This window comes from Macrotis lagotis, chromosome 5, assembly GCF_037893015.1.
Source record: "Macrotis lagotis isolate mMagLag1 chromosome 5, bilby.v1.9.chrom.fasta, whole genome shotgun sequence".
Lineage (NCBI taxonomy): Eukaryota > Metazoa > Chordata > Mammalia > Peramelemorphia > Peramelidae > Macrotis > Macrotis lagotis.
Genome location: NC_133662.1, coordinates 255,429,462 through 255,447,958, shown reverse-complemented (window position 1 = coordinate 255,447,958; position 18,497 = coordinate 255,429,462). Strand labels below are relative to the sequence as shown.

At 46.9% G+C, this 18,497-nt stretch overlaps 1 protein-coding gene across 4 annotated transcripts in view; it reads left to right on the top strand.

The window, feature by feature from the left end:
* Nucleotides 1-18,497, top strand: part of SH2B2 (SH2B adaptor protein 2) — a 67,128-nt gene that overhangs the window by 42,211 nt on the left and 6,420 nt on the right. For 3 of the 4 annotated variants that reach the window (XM_074189474.1, XM_074189475.1, XM_074189476.1), the window contains exons 4-7: nucleotides 8,357-8,448; nucleotides 12,655-12,749; nucleotides 12,859-13,032; nucleotides 14,080-14,276. In XM_074189474.1, the coding sequence (XP_074045575.1) occupies nucleotides 8,357-8,448; nucleotides 12,655-12,749; nucleotides 12,859-13,032; nucleotides 14,080-14,276 (558 nt within the window). The remainder of the gene's footprint in view (nucleotides 1-8,356; nucleotides 8,449-12,654; nucleotides 12,750-12,858; nucleotides 13,033-14,079; nucleotides 14,277-18,497) is intronic. The other variant, XM_074189477.1, reaches the window with a different exon arrangement.

The window sequence follows — 18,497 nt, the reverse complement described above, 5'->3', positions numbered from 1 at the left end:
GACACTATATGAAGGGGAACACGAAAATGAGGGATGGAGAGACCCATCCATGCACAATGACGCATGGTCTTTTGATGCTTGGTATAGTCCTGAAACTGAGCATAAGATCTGTTAAAGCCTAGGGAAGTTCATGAGCAGGATGTAGTTTTCCATTGGGGAAGGGGTGGAGATGGCATGACTGAAGATGCTGTATGGATTTTGGAGTCAAGAGACTTGAATTCAAATCCCAGAGTCTGCCAGTTATTCCCTATGTAGCCTTGAACAAATCACCTCTCCAGGCCTCAGTTTCACCACTTGTGAAAAGGTTAGGTTAGACTAGATGGCTCCCGCCCATTCTCACATTATGCTCCCCGCAGGCTACCCCATCCTGGAACATCTGTTACCTCTGAGAGGAAGTCACTTTCCTCCCCGGTTCAGGCATCCATAGTTAGCGTTGCCCAGAATTCCCCAGACAACACCACCAGCCCCCAAAAAGGACCTCTCAGAGTGAAAGCAACCTTATGAAAAAAGGGAAATAGTGTTTGCATCAGACCTTGAGGCTGGGGTGTGCCACCCAATAATGAAACATTCCAATTGTAGGCTCTGTTCAGTCATTTTCCCTTCCCTGGACCTGCCTTCTTGGGTGAGGATAACCTTTGTGAATACTCATTCTGATAGTCTCTCCTATTCTAGAATCTTTCCCTCTTGTTGGGATAAAGGACTTGGGAGGTACATCTGTCCCTCATGAGTGAGCAAGGATTCTTCCAACCATTGCCACCCTTTGAAGACTGTGCCAAGTCTTTCCACCCAGGTTATCCATTCTTTCTGCTTCAGCCCTAGTTCCATCATGCCTTATATGTGCCAGTGGTCATACATTCATTCTACACAGACTTGTAGATTTGTTGGTCTTTCTATGTGTTTTATATAGGTACTCAATGAAAACTTGTTGATGAGCTCAGGACTCCCAAATGATCATCTCTTGGGGGTCACAAGGGTCTGGCTAACAGAATCCCTAAGTCACAGAATCCTAAAGAGTTGGAGAAAAGGAACAGCTAGTGGATAGAGCACCATCCCTGGAGTCAGGAGGACCTGAGTTCAAATCCAGCCTCAGACACTTAATAATGACCTAGCCGTGTGACCTTGGTCAAGTCACTTAACCCCATTGCCTTGCAAATAAAAAAAAATTTAAGGGTGGCTAGGTGGCGCAGTGGATAAAGCACCGTCCCTGGAGTCAGGAGTACCTAGGTTCAAATCCGGTCTCAGACACTTAATAATGACCTAGCTGTGTGGCCTTGGGCAAGCCACTTAACTCCATTGCCTTGCAAAAACCTAAAAAAAACCATTTTAAACAAAAAAGGGTTGGAGAATACCTCAAAATTCATAACCTCATTCTAATCCATCCTCAGATCTTGCATCCCACTTTCAACTGGCTCTCCAGCCTCTCCCTGAAGACGTGCAGTAATGGAGAACTCAATGCCCATTTGTTACTCCCAGAGGCATCTCATTCTATTTATGTTGTTGTTGCTGATGTTGTTCAGTAGTTTCAGTCCTGTCTGAGTCTTTGGGACTCCACTCGATGCTTTTCCATTTCCTTCTCCAGTTCCTTGTACAGAAGAGGAAACTGAGGTACACAAGAAGTATCTGAGGCCAGATTTGAACTCAGTAAGAATCTTCCTGACCCCAGATCTGGTGCTGTATCCACTGAGCCACCTAGATGCCCCCATTCTATTTTTGGATAACTGTAATTGTTAAAGAGTTTTTTCATGCTAAACAGACACCTGCCTCCCTATAACTTCTACTAGTTGTCATGAGTCTAACCCTTCCGCCTGATGATGACCAACCACGTTTCATGGTTTTGAAGATGTCACTGTGTCCCAGCCTCTTTCTTCTTCATGCTAGGGGTCCTCTGTTCCTTACGCTGACCCCTCCTTGTAACATGTGATGTTGTTTGTAGTCTCTCTATGATCTTGGTCATATTATCCTCATTTGTCTGTGTCCTCCTTAAAATGCGGTGCCCACATCTTGTGACTGACTGGGTGTTCCACACAGTAAGGAAATGTCCCTATTGTCAACTCTTCTATCACATTCCTTTGCTTGGGCCAGCCTTTTTGGCAAGGATGGCATTTATGTGTGCCCGCTCTGAGAGTCTCCCCTGTTCTAAAATCTTCCCCCTCTCTGTTGGGATAGGGCCAGGGAAGGGCATCTGCCCCTCCTCAGCAGTGATTCCTGAGTGAGGAAGGAGCCTTCTACCTGCTGCCACCCCCCCAGTGTGGTCTGGATAATATTTTCCCCAGTCCCCACCGCAGTAGGGTGTAGGCAGGACCCTCTTCATCTTGGCCTGCCCTATTAGAACCTCAAATCAAATGAGTTCTTTTCAGCCTTCTCTAGAGCCTCACCTCTCATGCCCCAGGTGTTAACTTTTTTGTGGCCTGTACCACCTGCTCACCATACCTTTGATTTCAGTTTTTGGAAGCCAAGCTTGGGACGTTGCCATTTTATAGGGATCGGTGGACTCTCTGGAGACCTTTTTGCATCCTGCATTGTCTCATCCAATCTCCCCAAATTCCCCCAAAGAAGACTTATACATAACAAGTAAAGTAATTGCAGCTGTCTCAGCAGGTCAAGATACAAAGTTGTCTAATAAAAGAGCAGATTGATGATTTAAAAGCAGAAAAGGCTGATCCCCAAGGGACTCCTTCAGCATCCCCTCCCTGCCCACTCCTATACTTGTGAATTGGGGATCTGCTGAGCAGTTTCTGTGCTGATGCTACAACCTCAGTTAATCCAAGTCTTGCCCCCTCCCCGTCATTCTGTGGCAGCAAGCAATAGAACTCAGCTCTGCCCACCAACTACTCCCAGTTCAGAGAAGATGAAAATATAGAAAAAGAGGAAATATGTTCTGCCTGGGATAGCCGAGCTAAATGATGAGGATAATGATGATAATGATGATGATGGTGATGATGATTCTGATAGCATCTAGCATTTATATAGTACCTATAATGGGCCTGACACTGTGCCAAGCATTTTTAATTATCTCCTAATTATAATAATAAGTAGCTATCATTTAAATAGCTAAGGGCTTGGGGCAGCTACGTGGCACAGTGGACAGTGCACTGGCCCTGGAGTCAGGAGGGCCTAAGTTCAAATCCGGCCTCAGACATTTAATAATTACCTAGCTGTGTGATGTTGGGCAAGTCACTTAACCCCGTTGCTTTATAAAAATAAAAAAAACAAAAAAGTACTTAAATAGCTAAGTGCTCTCCAATTATCATCTCAATTGATTCTCACAACCACCCTGGGAGGTAGGAACTATTATTATTACCATTTTCAGATAAGGAAACCAAGGCAAGCAGGGATTAAGGGACTCACCCAGGGTCATTCAGATTTGAACCCAGGTCTTCTTGACTCCACTTTCTCCACTGCACCACCCAACTGCCCCAAGAACAAAGGGATCTGGGGCACAGTATGTGCAGGGAGGAAAGGAGGCTGCCCCAGACCTGAAGGAAAGGGGACTGGCATCTACCTGGGGTTGGTTCTGTCCCCACAGAGGTCACTTGGGTAAGGTACTGAAGCCAGTGAAAAGTCAATTCTATGTGGGAGGAAGCTGAGACACCAGGTCCTCTGAATAGAAGCCAGTAGCGACCCATCTCCAGTCCTGTGATGCTTTTCCTGTTTGCCTGGGTCAGCACAGGACAGTGGTGCTTTACTTCAGCCTCCCAAGCTGGCCCTTACCTTCCTGATAAGAAAAGAATTTCCAAAGGTAATGCAACTGGAAGTCCCTAAGGCCAAGCTGCTGTCAGCAGCTGGACCTCTCTCCTCAATAGCAGAAACTATTTTCTCTCAAATTGGAATTCATTGAGGAGCTCCCTCGACTTGCAACGGTGGCCTCTCGAACTATTTCCCTCCCCCCCCATGAATTATTTACAGTCACCGAAATTTCATTTCTTCTCTCTTGAATCAACATCCTCTTTCAGACCCTCATTCCAGAACTTCCTTGTGGAAGTCCAGCCTTCTGAAGTTTACGGTCAACATGAGACTATGACTGGAACCCCCTTCCTTTTCTGTCTCTGTCTCTCTGTTTCTCTCTCTCTCTCTCTCTCTCTCTCTCTCTCTCTCTCTCTCTCTCTCTCTCTCTCTCTCTCTCTCTCGGTTCCCACTCTCCCTGACTGGGGATGTGAATGTACCAGGGAGGCCATTCTCTCCTGCCCTCAAGAAGCGATGCTTTAGAATGATCCCTCTTTTGAGTTGTGGGAAAATAGGTACATTGTGGTTCTGGGAACTGTTCCAAGCTATTTTGGAAAATAATTGTGAAATTCCAGGGAAGTTCAGGGATAATTCAGGGATAATTCTCTTAGATCTATATCCCCAAGACATCAAAGGAAGAGGGAAAGGACCCATATAGACAAAAATTATTCTAATAGTTTCTTTTGTGGTAAGAAAAACTCCACAACTAAGGGAATGAATGTGATGAAATATTGTGCTAAGGTAAATGATGAAGGGGATGATGGCTTCAGAGAAACTTAGGAAAACTTGTATGAACAGATAGAGGAGATTGAGCAGAACCAGAGGAAATGTTTATACAATGACAGTATTGTAAAGAAAGACACTGGGGCAACTAGGTGATACAGTGGATAAAATACTAGCCCTGGAGTCAGGAGGACCTGAGTTCAAATCCAGCCTCAGACATTTAATAATTGCCTAAGCTGTGAGATCTTGGGCAAGTCACTTTAACCCCATTGCCTTGCAAAAACAAACAAAACAAACAAATAAACCAAGACAACTCTGAAAGACCTGGGAGACATGTCCCAGGAGTGACTAATGATGAAACCTGCTGTCTACTTCCTGAGGTGATGAACTCAGGGCAGACTCATATTTTTTTTTCATTTGGCCACTGCCAATGTAGGAATTTGTTTTGCTTGACTAAGCAAGTTTGTAATAGGGGTTTTATTTTTCTTTTCTTTTTCAATTTAGGGTGGTAAGGAGAGAAATCAGACAGTTTAAAATTCTTATCATTTTTTTAAATTTCCCTTTTCTCCCAAGAAAGGGGCATTGAAGTGAACATTGGAGAAAGGATGTGAAGGCTCAGGCCTATCTCTGATGACTGGCTACCTTCTTAGCTCCAACCACCCTCAGTGCTTACCGGGAGAGACAGCATGATAGTGATAGTGGGAGTCAGGACAAGCAGAGTTCAAATGCTAACTTTTGACACTCTAGCTGTATGACCATGGGTGAGTCTCTTTATCTCTCTGAGCCTCAGAGGTTCCTCATATGTAAAATGGGAAGGTTGGACTAGGTATTGGACTAGGTAATCCCTGGGATCCCTTCAAATTCTATACATGATCCATTTTTGTTTCCTTTGGGCCATTTCCTTGACTGGGGCCCCAAGACTGACCTCTAAATTCTGCCTATCTGGCTCACCCATAGAGTCATAGCACCACAGATTCAGAGCTGAAAGGAATCACAAAGGTCATCAAACCTAATTTCCTCATTTTGTTAATGAGGGAACTAAGGGGACAGGATTACACAGTTAGCAAATGTCTGAGGCAGGATTTGAACCCAGGTCGTCATGACTCCGGGTCAGCCCTGCATCCCCTACATCAGACATGTCATAAAATCAGCCCATGAGTCACACGTAGCCTGCAACATTTTGTAGTGCTGCCCAAACCAGATTCAAATGTAATTGGAAAATATTTAACAAAATAAATAAAAATATAATAAATCATAGTTAATATTAATATTTGCCTTTTCTTAATTAACACACAGTTCTTGAAACTTAAAGAACAGCTCTCGGCTCCCAATTCTATTTGAGTTTGAAACTTCGCCAGCCTGTCTCCCTTCCCTGGCACCATTGGTGGCCCAGGTGGCGTGCCAACTCCAGAGCTAGTTGGTTCTTGTGAGGTAATGTTGGGTGTGGCTAGGACATTTCCATTCCCCATCAAGCCGATTCTCTCCTGGAGGAGAGAGTTCAACCCTGATCTTACTCTAATACCTTCCCTCTATTGATTATCTCTGGTTTATCCTGTATTTATCTCATGTATAGGTTATTTGTTGCATATAAGACCCTTCAGCAGGACTTTCTTTTGCCCTTCTTTGTGTCCCTAGGGCTTGGTTAGCACATAGTAGGTGTCTGATATACATTAGCTGCTTAATACTTGTGATTGATCGACTCAGAGCTCTCCAATGTAACCCAGAAAAGGAACTTCCCCAGCGTCACAGCCTGATGGAGTAATATGGGCTAACTGTGATGCCACAGTTGATGTTGCTGAGGTTCCCATGGGCTCCCTCTTGGTGCCCATTTCCGACTTGTTCTATTGGAGAAAACCACTGAGAGCTCTAAGTTCCTCTTGCTCCCTAGCTCCTCTGCTCTCCCAGGCAAGTCAACCAAGATGGTGCTGATGGGGGAGTGTGGGGTCCGGGAGAGGGAGGCCAGCATGCTGTTTATGAACCCACAAAGCGTCTGATATGCAAATGTTCCTATTGCAGGTCACCAGAGTGTGGGAACCTCCCAGGCTTTTGCCAGCCCTGAGCCCCCTTCCTCCCCCAGAAGTGGGACAAGGAAGAGGAGCGAGGCGGCAGCTCAGCCTTGAAGAGTAAAAAAAGACCCAACTGAAAGGGGGAGGGGACTTCTGGGAGGCTGGCGACCGCTGCCTCTTGTTGCCCATCCACCCCCTTTCCCAGGCTACCACTGAATCTTCCTGTCTTTGCTATTTCTGGGGTATCCCTGGACAGGCTCGAGTTGCCATGGTGATGGGACTTCCTGTTGAATGGGGCAGACTCCCTGTGGTCCTGGCAGTGGCTGCTGCTATTCCTCCTCATCCTCATCCTCCTCATCTTCCTCCTTCTTATGGCCCTCGGATAAAGGGTTGTTTGTGAACAGGCCCCTCCTGGCTGCATGCTCCCCCAGCTGTTCCCTTTCCCAGGGCTCAGCCACAGGGCAAGACCCCTGTTCAGGACTGAGGGCAAAAAGCTTCAGGACCAGCTTGGATTAGATGCCACCCGATCGGAGCCAGAATGAAACCATTGTGCCTGAGCCAAACACAATCAAATGTGGTTTCAGACTCTGTTGGGAAGAGCAGTCAAAAAAAAAAAAAGGGAGCCCCCCCCCCCATGAAGTAGGAAGGGGAAGAAGAGCTCACCTGGATATGCCCAAGGATGCCATCTGGTAGCTCCCTCTGTTAACTATTTATTTTTGCTAATTAGGTGCTAAACTCAATTGTTTCTAGGCAGCAGATGGACTACAAGTACCATCAACACTGTCTAAATTTTGGCATCCTGAGCCACAACCTTGGTCACCAGGCCCTAGTTACCGCTCAGCCCCCTAGTCCCCAGCCAGAGACATTCATGATTAAGCCCCAAGCCCATGCCCCTGGCTCCAGAACCATTTCCCTCCCAGAGGCCCCGCCTCACTTTGGGCAGCCTGCAGTCAACCCAGACAACACAGCTCCCTTCTTTTCTCAAAACAGACTTGTCCTCATCCTTATCCCCTGAGAGAGCCCCCGGGGGCCTCCAAGGTCACAATCACCATTTCTTAGACAGCCTGAAGACATTGGAGAGATGCTCATAGTAGCACTGGGGGATGGGAGCGGTGGGAGTCTTTTGCTGGAGTGTAGGACTCCAAGAGGCAAGAAGACATGAGTTCCAATCCAGTCTCAGATTCTTAGTTGACTGTGTGACCCGGGACAAGTCATAGAATCTCTCTAAGTCTGTTTCCCCATCTGTGAAATGGGGATAACTTTTTCAGTTATATGGTTTGGATCAGATAATAAATGTTAAGTGCTTTGCAACCTTTAGGCACAAGTAAATCTTAGCTATGATTATGACTTCCTGACGGTGCCTTGGGTGTAGACTCTTGCCTCTCCTGATTTGTTGGTAACCTCATTAAACTGCAGGATTTTAGAACTGGAGGGCTAGAGACTGTCTAGCTCAATCCAGTCCAGTAATTTGTAGGAATCAAAAAGCAGTGGTTAAGGTCAAGGAATGGGTTTCAGCCGCCCTCTCTGGCTGTTTTCCTCCCCCTTGTCCCTTGTGACTCTGTATTAAGAGGGGACTGGGATGCTCTGGCGATTAAGCTAAGGAGGTTCAGGGGATCAGACACAGCATCTGGCATCAGGAAGACCTGAGATCAAAGTCAAACTTAGACCCTGAGGTGCAGGGCTAATCACTAACTCTATTTGCCTTAATTTCCTTATCGGTAAAAATGAGATTGATAATAGCATCTCCCTCCCAGGGTTATCGTTGCAAGAATCAGAGGTGACAATATTTGTAAAGCCTGTGTCACAGTGCTTGGCCCATAGGAGGCACTTCATAAATGCTAGTTGTTGCTGCCACGGCCGCTGCTGTTCTTATTCCTTCATCTTCTTTTTCCCATTGGTCTTAGGTGGAGAATGGAGCTGAATACATCTTGGAAACCATTGATTCCCTCCAGAAGCACTCGTGGGTGGCCGATATCCAGGACTGCACAGATCCAGGGTGAGCATCAGGTGGTGGGAGCCAGAGACAGGAGGGAGGTGGGGGGGGGGTTCCCATTTGGAGACGCATAAGGAAAGGGGTCATTAGTCAGTGCGACAACGCCCCTGTGCCTGGGCTTGAGACAGATGGGTAGGACCAGAGCTCTTTGGCCCCCACTTAAGAGTGAGAATGCTTCTCATTTCCCTCCGAGCTCCTGGGCCTCAGTGAATTTCACATTTCCTGTGACGTTAGACCAGCTGTGTCATGTTGGGCCGGTATGGGCAAGACCCCATCCGGACACACTCATCCTTCCCGTCACTTTGACGTTTGGGGGCAGACATGCCATTTGCCCATAGGCTGAGGAAGAGGCTTAGAGGGGAGCTGGACTCTTTTTGGGGGGGGCAGGGCAAGCTGAGTTCTGTAGGGCAAAATTTGCTCCTTCCCTTTTTCTTGTCCGCCACATGCCAGAAGCCAACGATTTTTTGTAACCCAGCCTCTGGGACAGACTCCACCCTGACTCTCTCACAACTCCCTTTGCCCACAAAGAGTCAGATGAGAGGGAGGCCTCCCTAAGAATGAGCTCAGCAGCCGAATTTCCCAAATCTCACAAACTTTGTTCTGATCAAGGACTGAGGCCCATCTACGCTATAGATTTTTTATAGCATGGGGCCTGGTCCATGGTGCTTGAGGTGCCCAATAAATGCTGACTCAATGATGGAAATAATGCTATTTTTTTTCAAGCAACCATCTAACTTTGGACAAGTCACTTCTCCGGGCCTCAGTTTCCTTCTTTGTAAAACAAGAAGGGACTTGACTAAATGACTTCAAAACTTCCAGTTATAAATCTATAAGGTGACAAAGTAGTTAAAGTGCTCTGGAATCAGGAGGACCTGACTTCCAATCTGACCTCAGATACTTGAAACTTAATAGTTGTATGAACCTGGCCAAGTCACTTAACCCTAATTGCTTTTCCAAAAATGAAAGAAAGCAAAGAAAGGAAGGAAGGAAGGAAGGAAGGAAGGAAGGAAGGAAGGAAGGAAGGAAGGAAGGAAGGAAGGAAGAAAGAAAGAAAGAAAGGAAGGAAGGGAGGAAGGAAGGAGGAAGGGAGGGAAGAAGAAAGAATGAAGGGAAGGAAAGGAAGGAAGGAAGGAAAGAAGAAAGAAAGGAAGAAAGGAAGATAGGTCCCAATATTGACAAAATATTGGATGTAAGAAAAGTGGCATGTGAGTAATAAGTGAAAAAGGTCATGAACCACCTGAGTAATCAAGCAAATCTATAGAAAAGGTGTTTCCTGATATTGAGCTTGAAAAGATGATGGGAGAGATTCAGTCTAGAAAAAGGGAGAGGGAAATCATTCCATCTCTAGTAATTGTGCTTTCCATCCATTTTCTGACTTGATCCTCACAATCCTGTGGAGCAATTATAATCCATATTTTACAGATTAGAAAAACTGAGGCTGAGAGAACTTGGATGACTTCTTCAGGGTCACACTGCCATTTAATATCCAGGACACTCCCTACTGTGATACCTAGAATGTCCAGAGAGGGACTCGATTGAGTCTGAGCCCCACTGCCCAACATCCACTTGGAGAAATCCAGTCATCAGTTGATGGTGTGAGATTGGAGCTCAGGAAAGAGATTCCAGAACACATTTAGAGTGATGATAGGGTGTAATATATCTCTGGGTCCTAGTTTTTAGAGTTGAAAAAAATCTCAGAAGTCACTGGGTCTAACAGTCTCATTTTACAGATGAGGAAACTGAGGCATAATATTTTTTTAAGTGGTTTGCCTAGGTAGAAATTGAACCCATGTCTTCTTGATGTCACGTCCAACATCCTGTCCACCAATGCTCCTTTTCTAACTGGGAGGCAGAAAAGCCAAATCAGAGCCCTCCCTGGCTCTGCAATGTTGCCACCCAGTGAGTTTTATTAAGTGATTTAATCTTCATTTAAATGTCACCAGTTCTGAGCAGACTCTCCCTCTAATTGTCTACTGGGAAACCTCAGTGGGAGAAAAGGCAACAACCACAGAGTGTGACCCAGAAGAGGAAGTCAACAAAGATTTATGAAACATGTCCAGTGTATTCAAATCCTGTGCTAAGGGCAGGGGACGCAGAGAAAGGCAAAAAACATGTTCCCTGCCTTCAAAGAGCTCCCATTCTAATGGGAAAAACATGTAACTAGCCATACAGACAAGATAACCATCTAGTCTTAGGGGGTGGCATTAGGCCCAAGGAAGTCAGGGAGAGGTCTCTTATAGAAGGGAGAATTTAAATGGAATCTCAAAAGAAGCCAGGGACGAAAACATTGCGGGAGTAAGGGGAAAGCCAGGACAAAGATGAGATTGGGCTATCCCAAACAGCAAATGGACTGGTGTAGTTGGTCAGAGAGTTAAGAATTAAAAAAATTGGAAAGGTTGTGAGGGGATTTCAATTCCAAGCTGAGCATTTTTATAGGGGTCCGAAATGTCTCGGGGCAGATTTAAGGGCACACTAAGACTTTGGGGATACCCTTTGGATTCTGAGGGGTAATAGGGAGCCACTGCAGTTTGAGGAACATGATTAAACCCATACTTTAGAAAAACCACTTTGGCAACTGAGTGAAAGAGTGAAGGGGGGGAAATATTAGCATCAGAAAGAGAGGGCTATTCACAATTCAAGCAAGAGGGGATTGTGTCCGGGTGAATAGAGAGAAGGGGCCGCATGTTTTAAGGGATGATTAAAGATGGAAGCAAAATTTGACACTAGATGGACTATTGGGGATGAATCAGAGGGGGAAGTGAGGGGCCAGCAGGCTAGGGAGAAGGTTCAGAAGAGGGAAGGATTTGGGAAGGGGATGTAACCAGTTAGAGATGTTTGCCGTGAGGCTGGCTATGGATGTCAAAAGTGAGTTGCATGGAGATAATAAATGAATCCAAGAAAACTGATGATGGTGAGATAGTATGGAGATCGAAGAGGAGAGAGCCCAGGACAGAGCCTTGAGGGATGCTTATGGTTAGCAGGCATGGCCAACAGGAGAACCAGGAGAGAGTGACCTCCGGAAACTCAGAGGGCAGGGAGAGTGGGAGCCACTCCTCAACCCCCTGCTCTTCTAGAAACTGAGGAGTTTAAGTGTCTGCATCAGGATGAGAAAAACTGCCATGGTCTGCTAAGATGGTGCAGCCTGGCCCTGGAGAGCTTTGGGTCAATCGCCCACCTTTTGGATCCCTAGCATCAGTTTTTCCTATCCTCAGTCTGCTTGTGTGTGTGTGTGTGTGTGTGTGTGTGTGTGTGTGTGTGTGTGTGTGTGTGATGGGAGATATTGGTGGGGTTAGAAAACAGGATCAGAGAGTCAGAGCTTGAAGACCATGCAGCCCAACCCCTTCATTGTATGGGGAAGTAACAAACCATCACAGAGGAAGTGTTGGGGCAAGGATTTGACCCTGGTCAATATAGCAGAATATATAGCAATATAGCACACATACACACACACACACACACACACACACACACACACACACACAAACACACACACACACACACACACACACACACGGACACACACAGACAAGCAGTTTGCCTTTCCAGAAATGACAGTAGGCTCCAAATTGTGATATACATAGAAGAAAGACCTTGGGAAAATCACTTAACTTCCTATGCCTCTATTTCCTTATTTGTAAAATAAGAAGATAGGATGAGATGTCCTCAGTGACCTCTTCCAACTTCAAATATAAAGTCCTATAATCTCTCTGGGCCTTAGTTTCTTTACTTGTAAAATGAAGGAACAGGACCAGAGACCTCAGAGATCCCTTCCAGTTCTACTTCTGCGCTTCTGTGATCAAAGAGTGGGTAGATAGATGGTGCCATGGTACATTAGAGCACCAGGCCTGAAATCGAAAAGATTTCCTAGCTGTGAGTCCCTGGGCAAGTCACATAACCCTGCTTGCCTCAGTTTCCTCATATGTCAAATAAGCTGGAGAAGGAAATCAGTATCTTTGCCAAGAAAACCCCGAATGGGATCATGAAGAGTCAAAGACAACTGAAAATGACTCAACAACATGATTGGAGAGGGAATTCTGGTAGGAGGCTGGTTGAACAAAGGTGTGCAGGAAGGCATGATGGTGGAGGCAGCTCTTTCCCCCAAGTCCTGGCCATAGTCCTACTCTGCTAACACAAGAAGTGGCTGCTTGTGTGAGCCTTGGGAGAAAGTAGGATGGGAGCCTGAATCTAGTCCCTGCTTTTCCTTTGCAGAGACAGCGGGGATGACATCGAGCTTTCTTCCTGTGCCCAGGGAGGCTGCCTCCCAGGCCGAGTGTCTTCTTGCAGCTGTGAATTCCTCACTGAGGGTACGTGAAAGGGCAGCCCTGTGGCAGCCTATGGGAGCTGGTGGGGTTAGAAGGTGGTAGGCTCCACCATGATCTCAAGCTCACCTGCCATTCTCCGTCTTTACATTAGCAGATGTCCCCCGGCCCCCGGAGAGGTGCTCGGGAGTCCCTGAGTCTTCATTGGGTGCAGTGGTCACGGCCCCTCATGGCAGGGCCAGGGACTCCACCGGGGAACACCTGACCCATGTCCCTCTAGAGAACTTCCTTCAAACCTTGGAGTCTCCTGCCAGCACCAGCCACACAGGTACCCACTGCACCTTCTTGGGATTGCTAGCAGTCTATGACCTCTCTTTTTCCTTTCCTCACCTGTGGCCATCACTCTGGACTCATCACCTCACACGGGGACTCCTCTTTGAGGGCAGTGGAGGGGCCACACCTGGGTTCTCATCTGCACAGACTGATCTAGGTGCCATAGTGCCTGCTCAACCACCCCGAGCCTTATTTATAGCAGGGCCTCCAAATGGTTTTGGTATTATGAGACCCTTTGACAGACTGGTGAAACCCATGGAGCCCTACATTCATAAATGAAGGAACTAGCTTATGAAAATTCGGATGGCCTTTTTTTCTTCCCATCTCAGTTCAGGGATCCCCTCATATCTGTCCACATTCCCCTTGGGCTTCCATGGACCTTAGAAAATGAAATGACTTGTCCAGGGTCACCAGAACCCAGCTCTTCTGGTTTATGAAGCCAACTGTCTCCACTATAGCACAATGCCTTCCTAGACTATTATTGCAAGTTGCTGGCAATTATTCCTACAGCTTTCCTCTGGCCTCACAAGTCATCTTCCGTGGATAAAGTTCCAATGATAGAGACCTGGCCTTCAGAGTCCTCTGGGTTCTAACCCTAGGCTTCTCCCACTACTCACCAGGTTTCATTAGCCTGGTCTCCTCGCAGTTCCCCCCATGTTTTTTAGACCAGATCGAGGACATGACGGCTTATAGGGAGCACTCCAAGACAGATCAACCACTTGCTCTGCAGCTATAGTCTCCCAGAGTTCCCCAGGGCCTGACCTCACCGCCAGGAGCCCTTGAACCCAGCTCACCTTCACTCTTAGGCCAGCTCTCTCACCCCTTGTCTGCTTCCTCACACCCAGAGTTTGTATGGCACTTCTTCATTACCTTAAATACCCTAGATTCTCCTGATTTCCTGTCTTCCCCTCCCTGCCAAACTGATGTCCTTGGCCACACACTTCACTCCATATCTGTGTCTGTCCTAACTGGGCCAGTCAAGACAACCCTTCCTTGGGATCCTCGTGAGGGATGATTCATGGCACCATATCTCTCTCTCCAGGAGAGGAATGCAGCCAGGTGGATCTGGAGGTCGTCCTTTCGGACTACCCCTGGTTCCATGGGACGCTGTCCAGGATCAAGGCAGCCCAGCTGGTACTGGCAGGAGGAGCCCGGAACCATGGCCTCTTCGTCATTCGTCAGAGCGAAACTCGGCCAGGCGAGTACGTGCTGACCTTCAACTTCCAGGGCAAAGCCAAGGCAAGTGTGTATGGGTCGGTGGTATATGGGATGTGTGTGTTGGAGTTTGGGGGTGGAGGGTGATAAGGGACAGGGTGTAGTGAGAGAAAGGCCATCTTCTCTGGAATACAAAGGGGCCTGGACGGCCCTGGGCAGCCATCATTTTCTCTTCCCGACTGGGAGAAGACTTAATGGGATTGACCAGGAATGTGAGGCTAGGACCTCCTCCTCTGAGACTCTTCAAATTAAGATTTCTCCAAATACTCAGGCAGCCAGGTAGAACAATGAGTAGAACATGGGGTGTGGAGTCAGGAAAACCAGGGCTCAAATTCTACCTCAGACCATCCCCAGTTTATGATCCTGGGCAAGTCATTGTACGCCTCCCAGCCTTAGTTTGCTCATCTGTAAAATGTGGGGCTTAGACTCAGTGAACTCTACTGTCTCTTCTGTGATCCTATGAGGTATCTGTGCCTCAATTTCCTTATCTGTAAAACATAAAATTTGGCTTCTGAGGTCCCTTCCAGCTTTAATCTCTATCCCTGAGATCATGGCTTGACTGAAGTGGTCTGCCTGGTACTAGAGATGCTTCCAGTGATCCACAGGAGGGGAGGAGGAGAACTCTAAGTACAACTCTGCTTTCACCCCTGTCGAGCTCTCGTCTTCTCTGATTCTTGCTGGCGTTACTTCAGGCCTCTTCAGGAGCTCTCAGGTCCCAGAAGCCAACTCCGACTCAGCCAACTGGTCGCATATGAGCAGGATGACTGAGACTATCAGATGCAGTCATCTCTTGGCTGACCATAGAAAGCTCTATATATGGTGAATATTTTATAGAAGTCTAGTCCTACCCACTGCCCAGCCAATAATGTGCTCAGAGAAGCCAAGTTTTTTTTTTATCAATATTGACCCAAGAGAGAGATAGAAATCTTGTGCCACCCCTTCACCCCCAAAAAGAAAATCACAAACCTGTAATTAATGAGTACACATAATTGGAGAGGACAGTTCAGTGACCCATGGATAGAGTTCAGGAACACTCATCTTGCTGAACTCAGATCTGGCCTCCATCTCTTATTACCTGAGTGACTCTAGGCAGGTCACTGTTTGACTCAGTTTCCTCAGCAGTCGAATGAGCCGGAAAAGAAAATGGAAAATCCCTCCTTCTCTGCTGAGAAAACCCTAAATGGAGTCCCAGAGAGTCAGATACAACTAAACAGCCCAATAATTAGATAATTTTTTCTCTCTCCATTTAAAAACTGCTGCATGAATAAAAATCCATTGGGAGGCAAGGAAGAATGTCCTTGAGTTCAAACACACATTCTCCTTCCCTTGATCTTATTACAAAAATGTCCTTTAGGCGTCTCCTGCCTCTCACCCCAAAACAATCCGTTACAAAGAAGCCAAGAACTGTCCAAATATTATCTCAATTCATCTTCCAGAGTGATTTGGGTTTAAGGCATGGCCCTCCCTTGCTTAAATCCAGTTCACTTGCATATCATGACATCACCTCCCTGATGTCATAGTCCTCTTCCGGGACCAGGGACAAACAATGACAATATTTATTTCATCCTCACAGCAAGTTGTTCTGAAGTCCATTTATAGTGGAAGAAATTGAGGCGGACGCAGGTTAAATGACTCTCCCAGGGTCATGCAGTGGACTCTAAGGTTGACCCCCTGCCCAATACCTTTCCTCCCCAACATTTGGCCACAACTAAGCTAGAATTCTAAGCTGGAGTTGCCCTTTACCGACGTGTCACTCAAATTAGCAGGGATATCAGACAGGGGCCTCTTCACTTCCCCATTGTGGTGACTCTTTTTACATGAGTTTAGCTTCTGTCAAGAAAGAAGAAAAATCAGTGTCAGTGTCTTTATCCAGTTCCTATTTTACAGTTATCAGTTCTTTTAAGTAGGTCTCTTTGAGGGCTGTTGTAAACATGCAATCATGCTGCATTGTCTTCTCATTTTTATCCTATCGTCTAAATTTCATTGTGGACTTTTGCTCTGAGTTCCGCTTCAGTTTCCTCATCTGTAAAATGGAAAGACTCTGCACTCATAGGGCAAGTTGTGAGGATCAAATGAGGAAATGTGTAAAGAGCTTTGGAATCTTTGAAATATCATGTAAATGCTAGCTCATCCTTGTCCAGCTACTAGGATTACTACTGGTATTAGCACTAGTATCATTATTACTAGTATTACTGCTAGTATTATTACTAGTATTTGTGATACTGGTGCTACTGCTGCTGTTGGTACTGCTGCTACTGCAAGTGGTGGTGGTGTCATTGTTGTTTCTGTTGTTGCTGTTGATGGTGGTAGTGGTTGGTGTTACTGTTGTTTCTACTGTTGCTGGCAGCTGGGGATGCAGTGGTTAGAGCACTGGCCCCGGAATCAGGAGGACAGGAGTTCGAATCCAGCCTCAGACACTTGACTCTTACTAGCTGTATGACCTTGGACAAATCACTTAACTCTGATTGCCTCGCATCCAGGGCCATCTCTGGTGGTCCTGATTCGTATCTTGGACCCAGGTGGCTCTGGAGGAGAAAGTGAGGCTGGGGACTTAGCCCACCTCGCCCCCACTCAAATCCAGTACATGTGCTTATCGTGGCATCACCTCCCTGATGTTGTGGTCTTCGTACAAAATGGAGGACAAACATTACTGTTAGTGGTGGTATTGTCACTATTTTTGTCACTGCTGTTACTGGTGTTGTTATTACTGTTGTTGTTCCTGCTATTGCTGTGCTGCTACCTTCTGTTATTGCTGCTGTTGTTTTTAATATTGGTGGTGGTGGTGGCGGTGGTGGTGGTGGTGGTAATGTTGGTGGTGGTGGTTATGTTGGTGGTGGTGGTGGTGGTGGTAATGTTGGTGGCAGTGTTACTGGTAATGTTGGTGGTGGTGGTGGTGGTGGTGGTGGTGGTGGTGGTGGTGGTGGTGGTGGTGGTGGTGGTGGTGGTGGTGGTGGTGGTGGTAATGTTGGTGGTGGTGGTGGTGGTGGTGGTAATGTTGGTGGTGGTGGTGGTGGTGGTGGTGGTGGTGGTAATGTTGGTGGCAGTGTTATTGGTAATGTTGGTGGTGGTGGTGGTGGTGGTGGTGGTGGTGGTAATGTTGGTGGTGGTGGTGGTGGTGGTAATGTTGGTGGTGGTGGTGGTGGTAATGTTGGTGGTGGTGGTGGTGGTGGTAGTAATGTTGGTGGTGGTGGTGGTGGTGGTAATGTTGTTGGTGGTGATGGTGGTAATGTTGGTGGCAGTGTTACTGGTAATGGTGGTGGTGGTGGTGGTGGTAATGTTGGTGGTGGTGGTGGTGGTGTTGGTGGTGGTGGTGGTGGTAATGTTGGTGGCAGTGTTACTGGTAATGTTGGTGGTGTGGTGGTGGTGGTGGTGGTGGTGGTGGTGGTGGTGGTGGTGGTGGTAATGTTGGTGGTGGTGGTGGTGGTGGTGGTAATGTTGGTGGTGGTGGTGGTGGTGGTGGTGGTGGTGGTGGTGGTGGTGGTGGTGGTGGTAATGTTGGTGGCAGTGTTACTGGTAATGTTGGTGGTGGTGGTGGTGGTGGTAATGTTGTTGGTGGTGGTAATGTTGGTGGTGGTGGTTATGTTGGTAGTAATGTTACTGGTAATTGGTGTTGGTGGTAATGTTGGTGGTGGTGTTGCTGCTGCTCGTGGTGGTATTGCTACTGCTTCTGCTGCTGCTGGTTGTGCCGTTCCTATTGGTGCCTCTGCTGTTCCCAGTATCTGCTTCCCAGTCTCTGAGCCCTTCCCCTGCACCATCCTGTGCTCATCATGAACACTCTGGAATGAGGTGACCAAGTATTCTGTGACTTCAGGCGTTCATTGCCCTGAGGCCCAATGAGAAGTTAATTTGCCCAGCTCCTTTTCTCACCCCCTTGTGGAGAACCTGAACTTCGCGTTTCATTTTTGATGAAATTCCTAATTTCATGATTCCTAATGAGAACGTCAACATGGATGTGCCTCAGTTTCTCCCAGAAGGCATTAACTTAATTGTGTAAGGATCAAATGAGCTACTGTATCATAAAGCACTGGCAAATAGAAGGTGCTGTGTAAATGTGCATTGTGGTGGTGGTGGTGGTTGAGGTTGTTGTTGGTTAAGGGTTTCACATTTGGAATCATGAGTGTTAAATTAATATTTGGAGATAGTCAAAAAACCCTTTGCTTCTTCCCATCCTCTGCCCCATTTCTGCCACCATCACTGCAGGAGCAGAAAGGAACTGTATGGGGTGTCTATGATGGGAAAAATAGT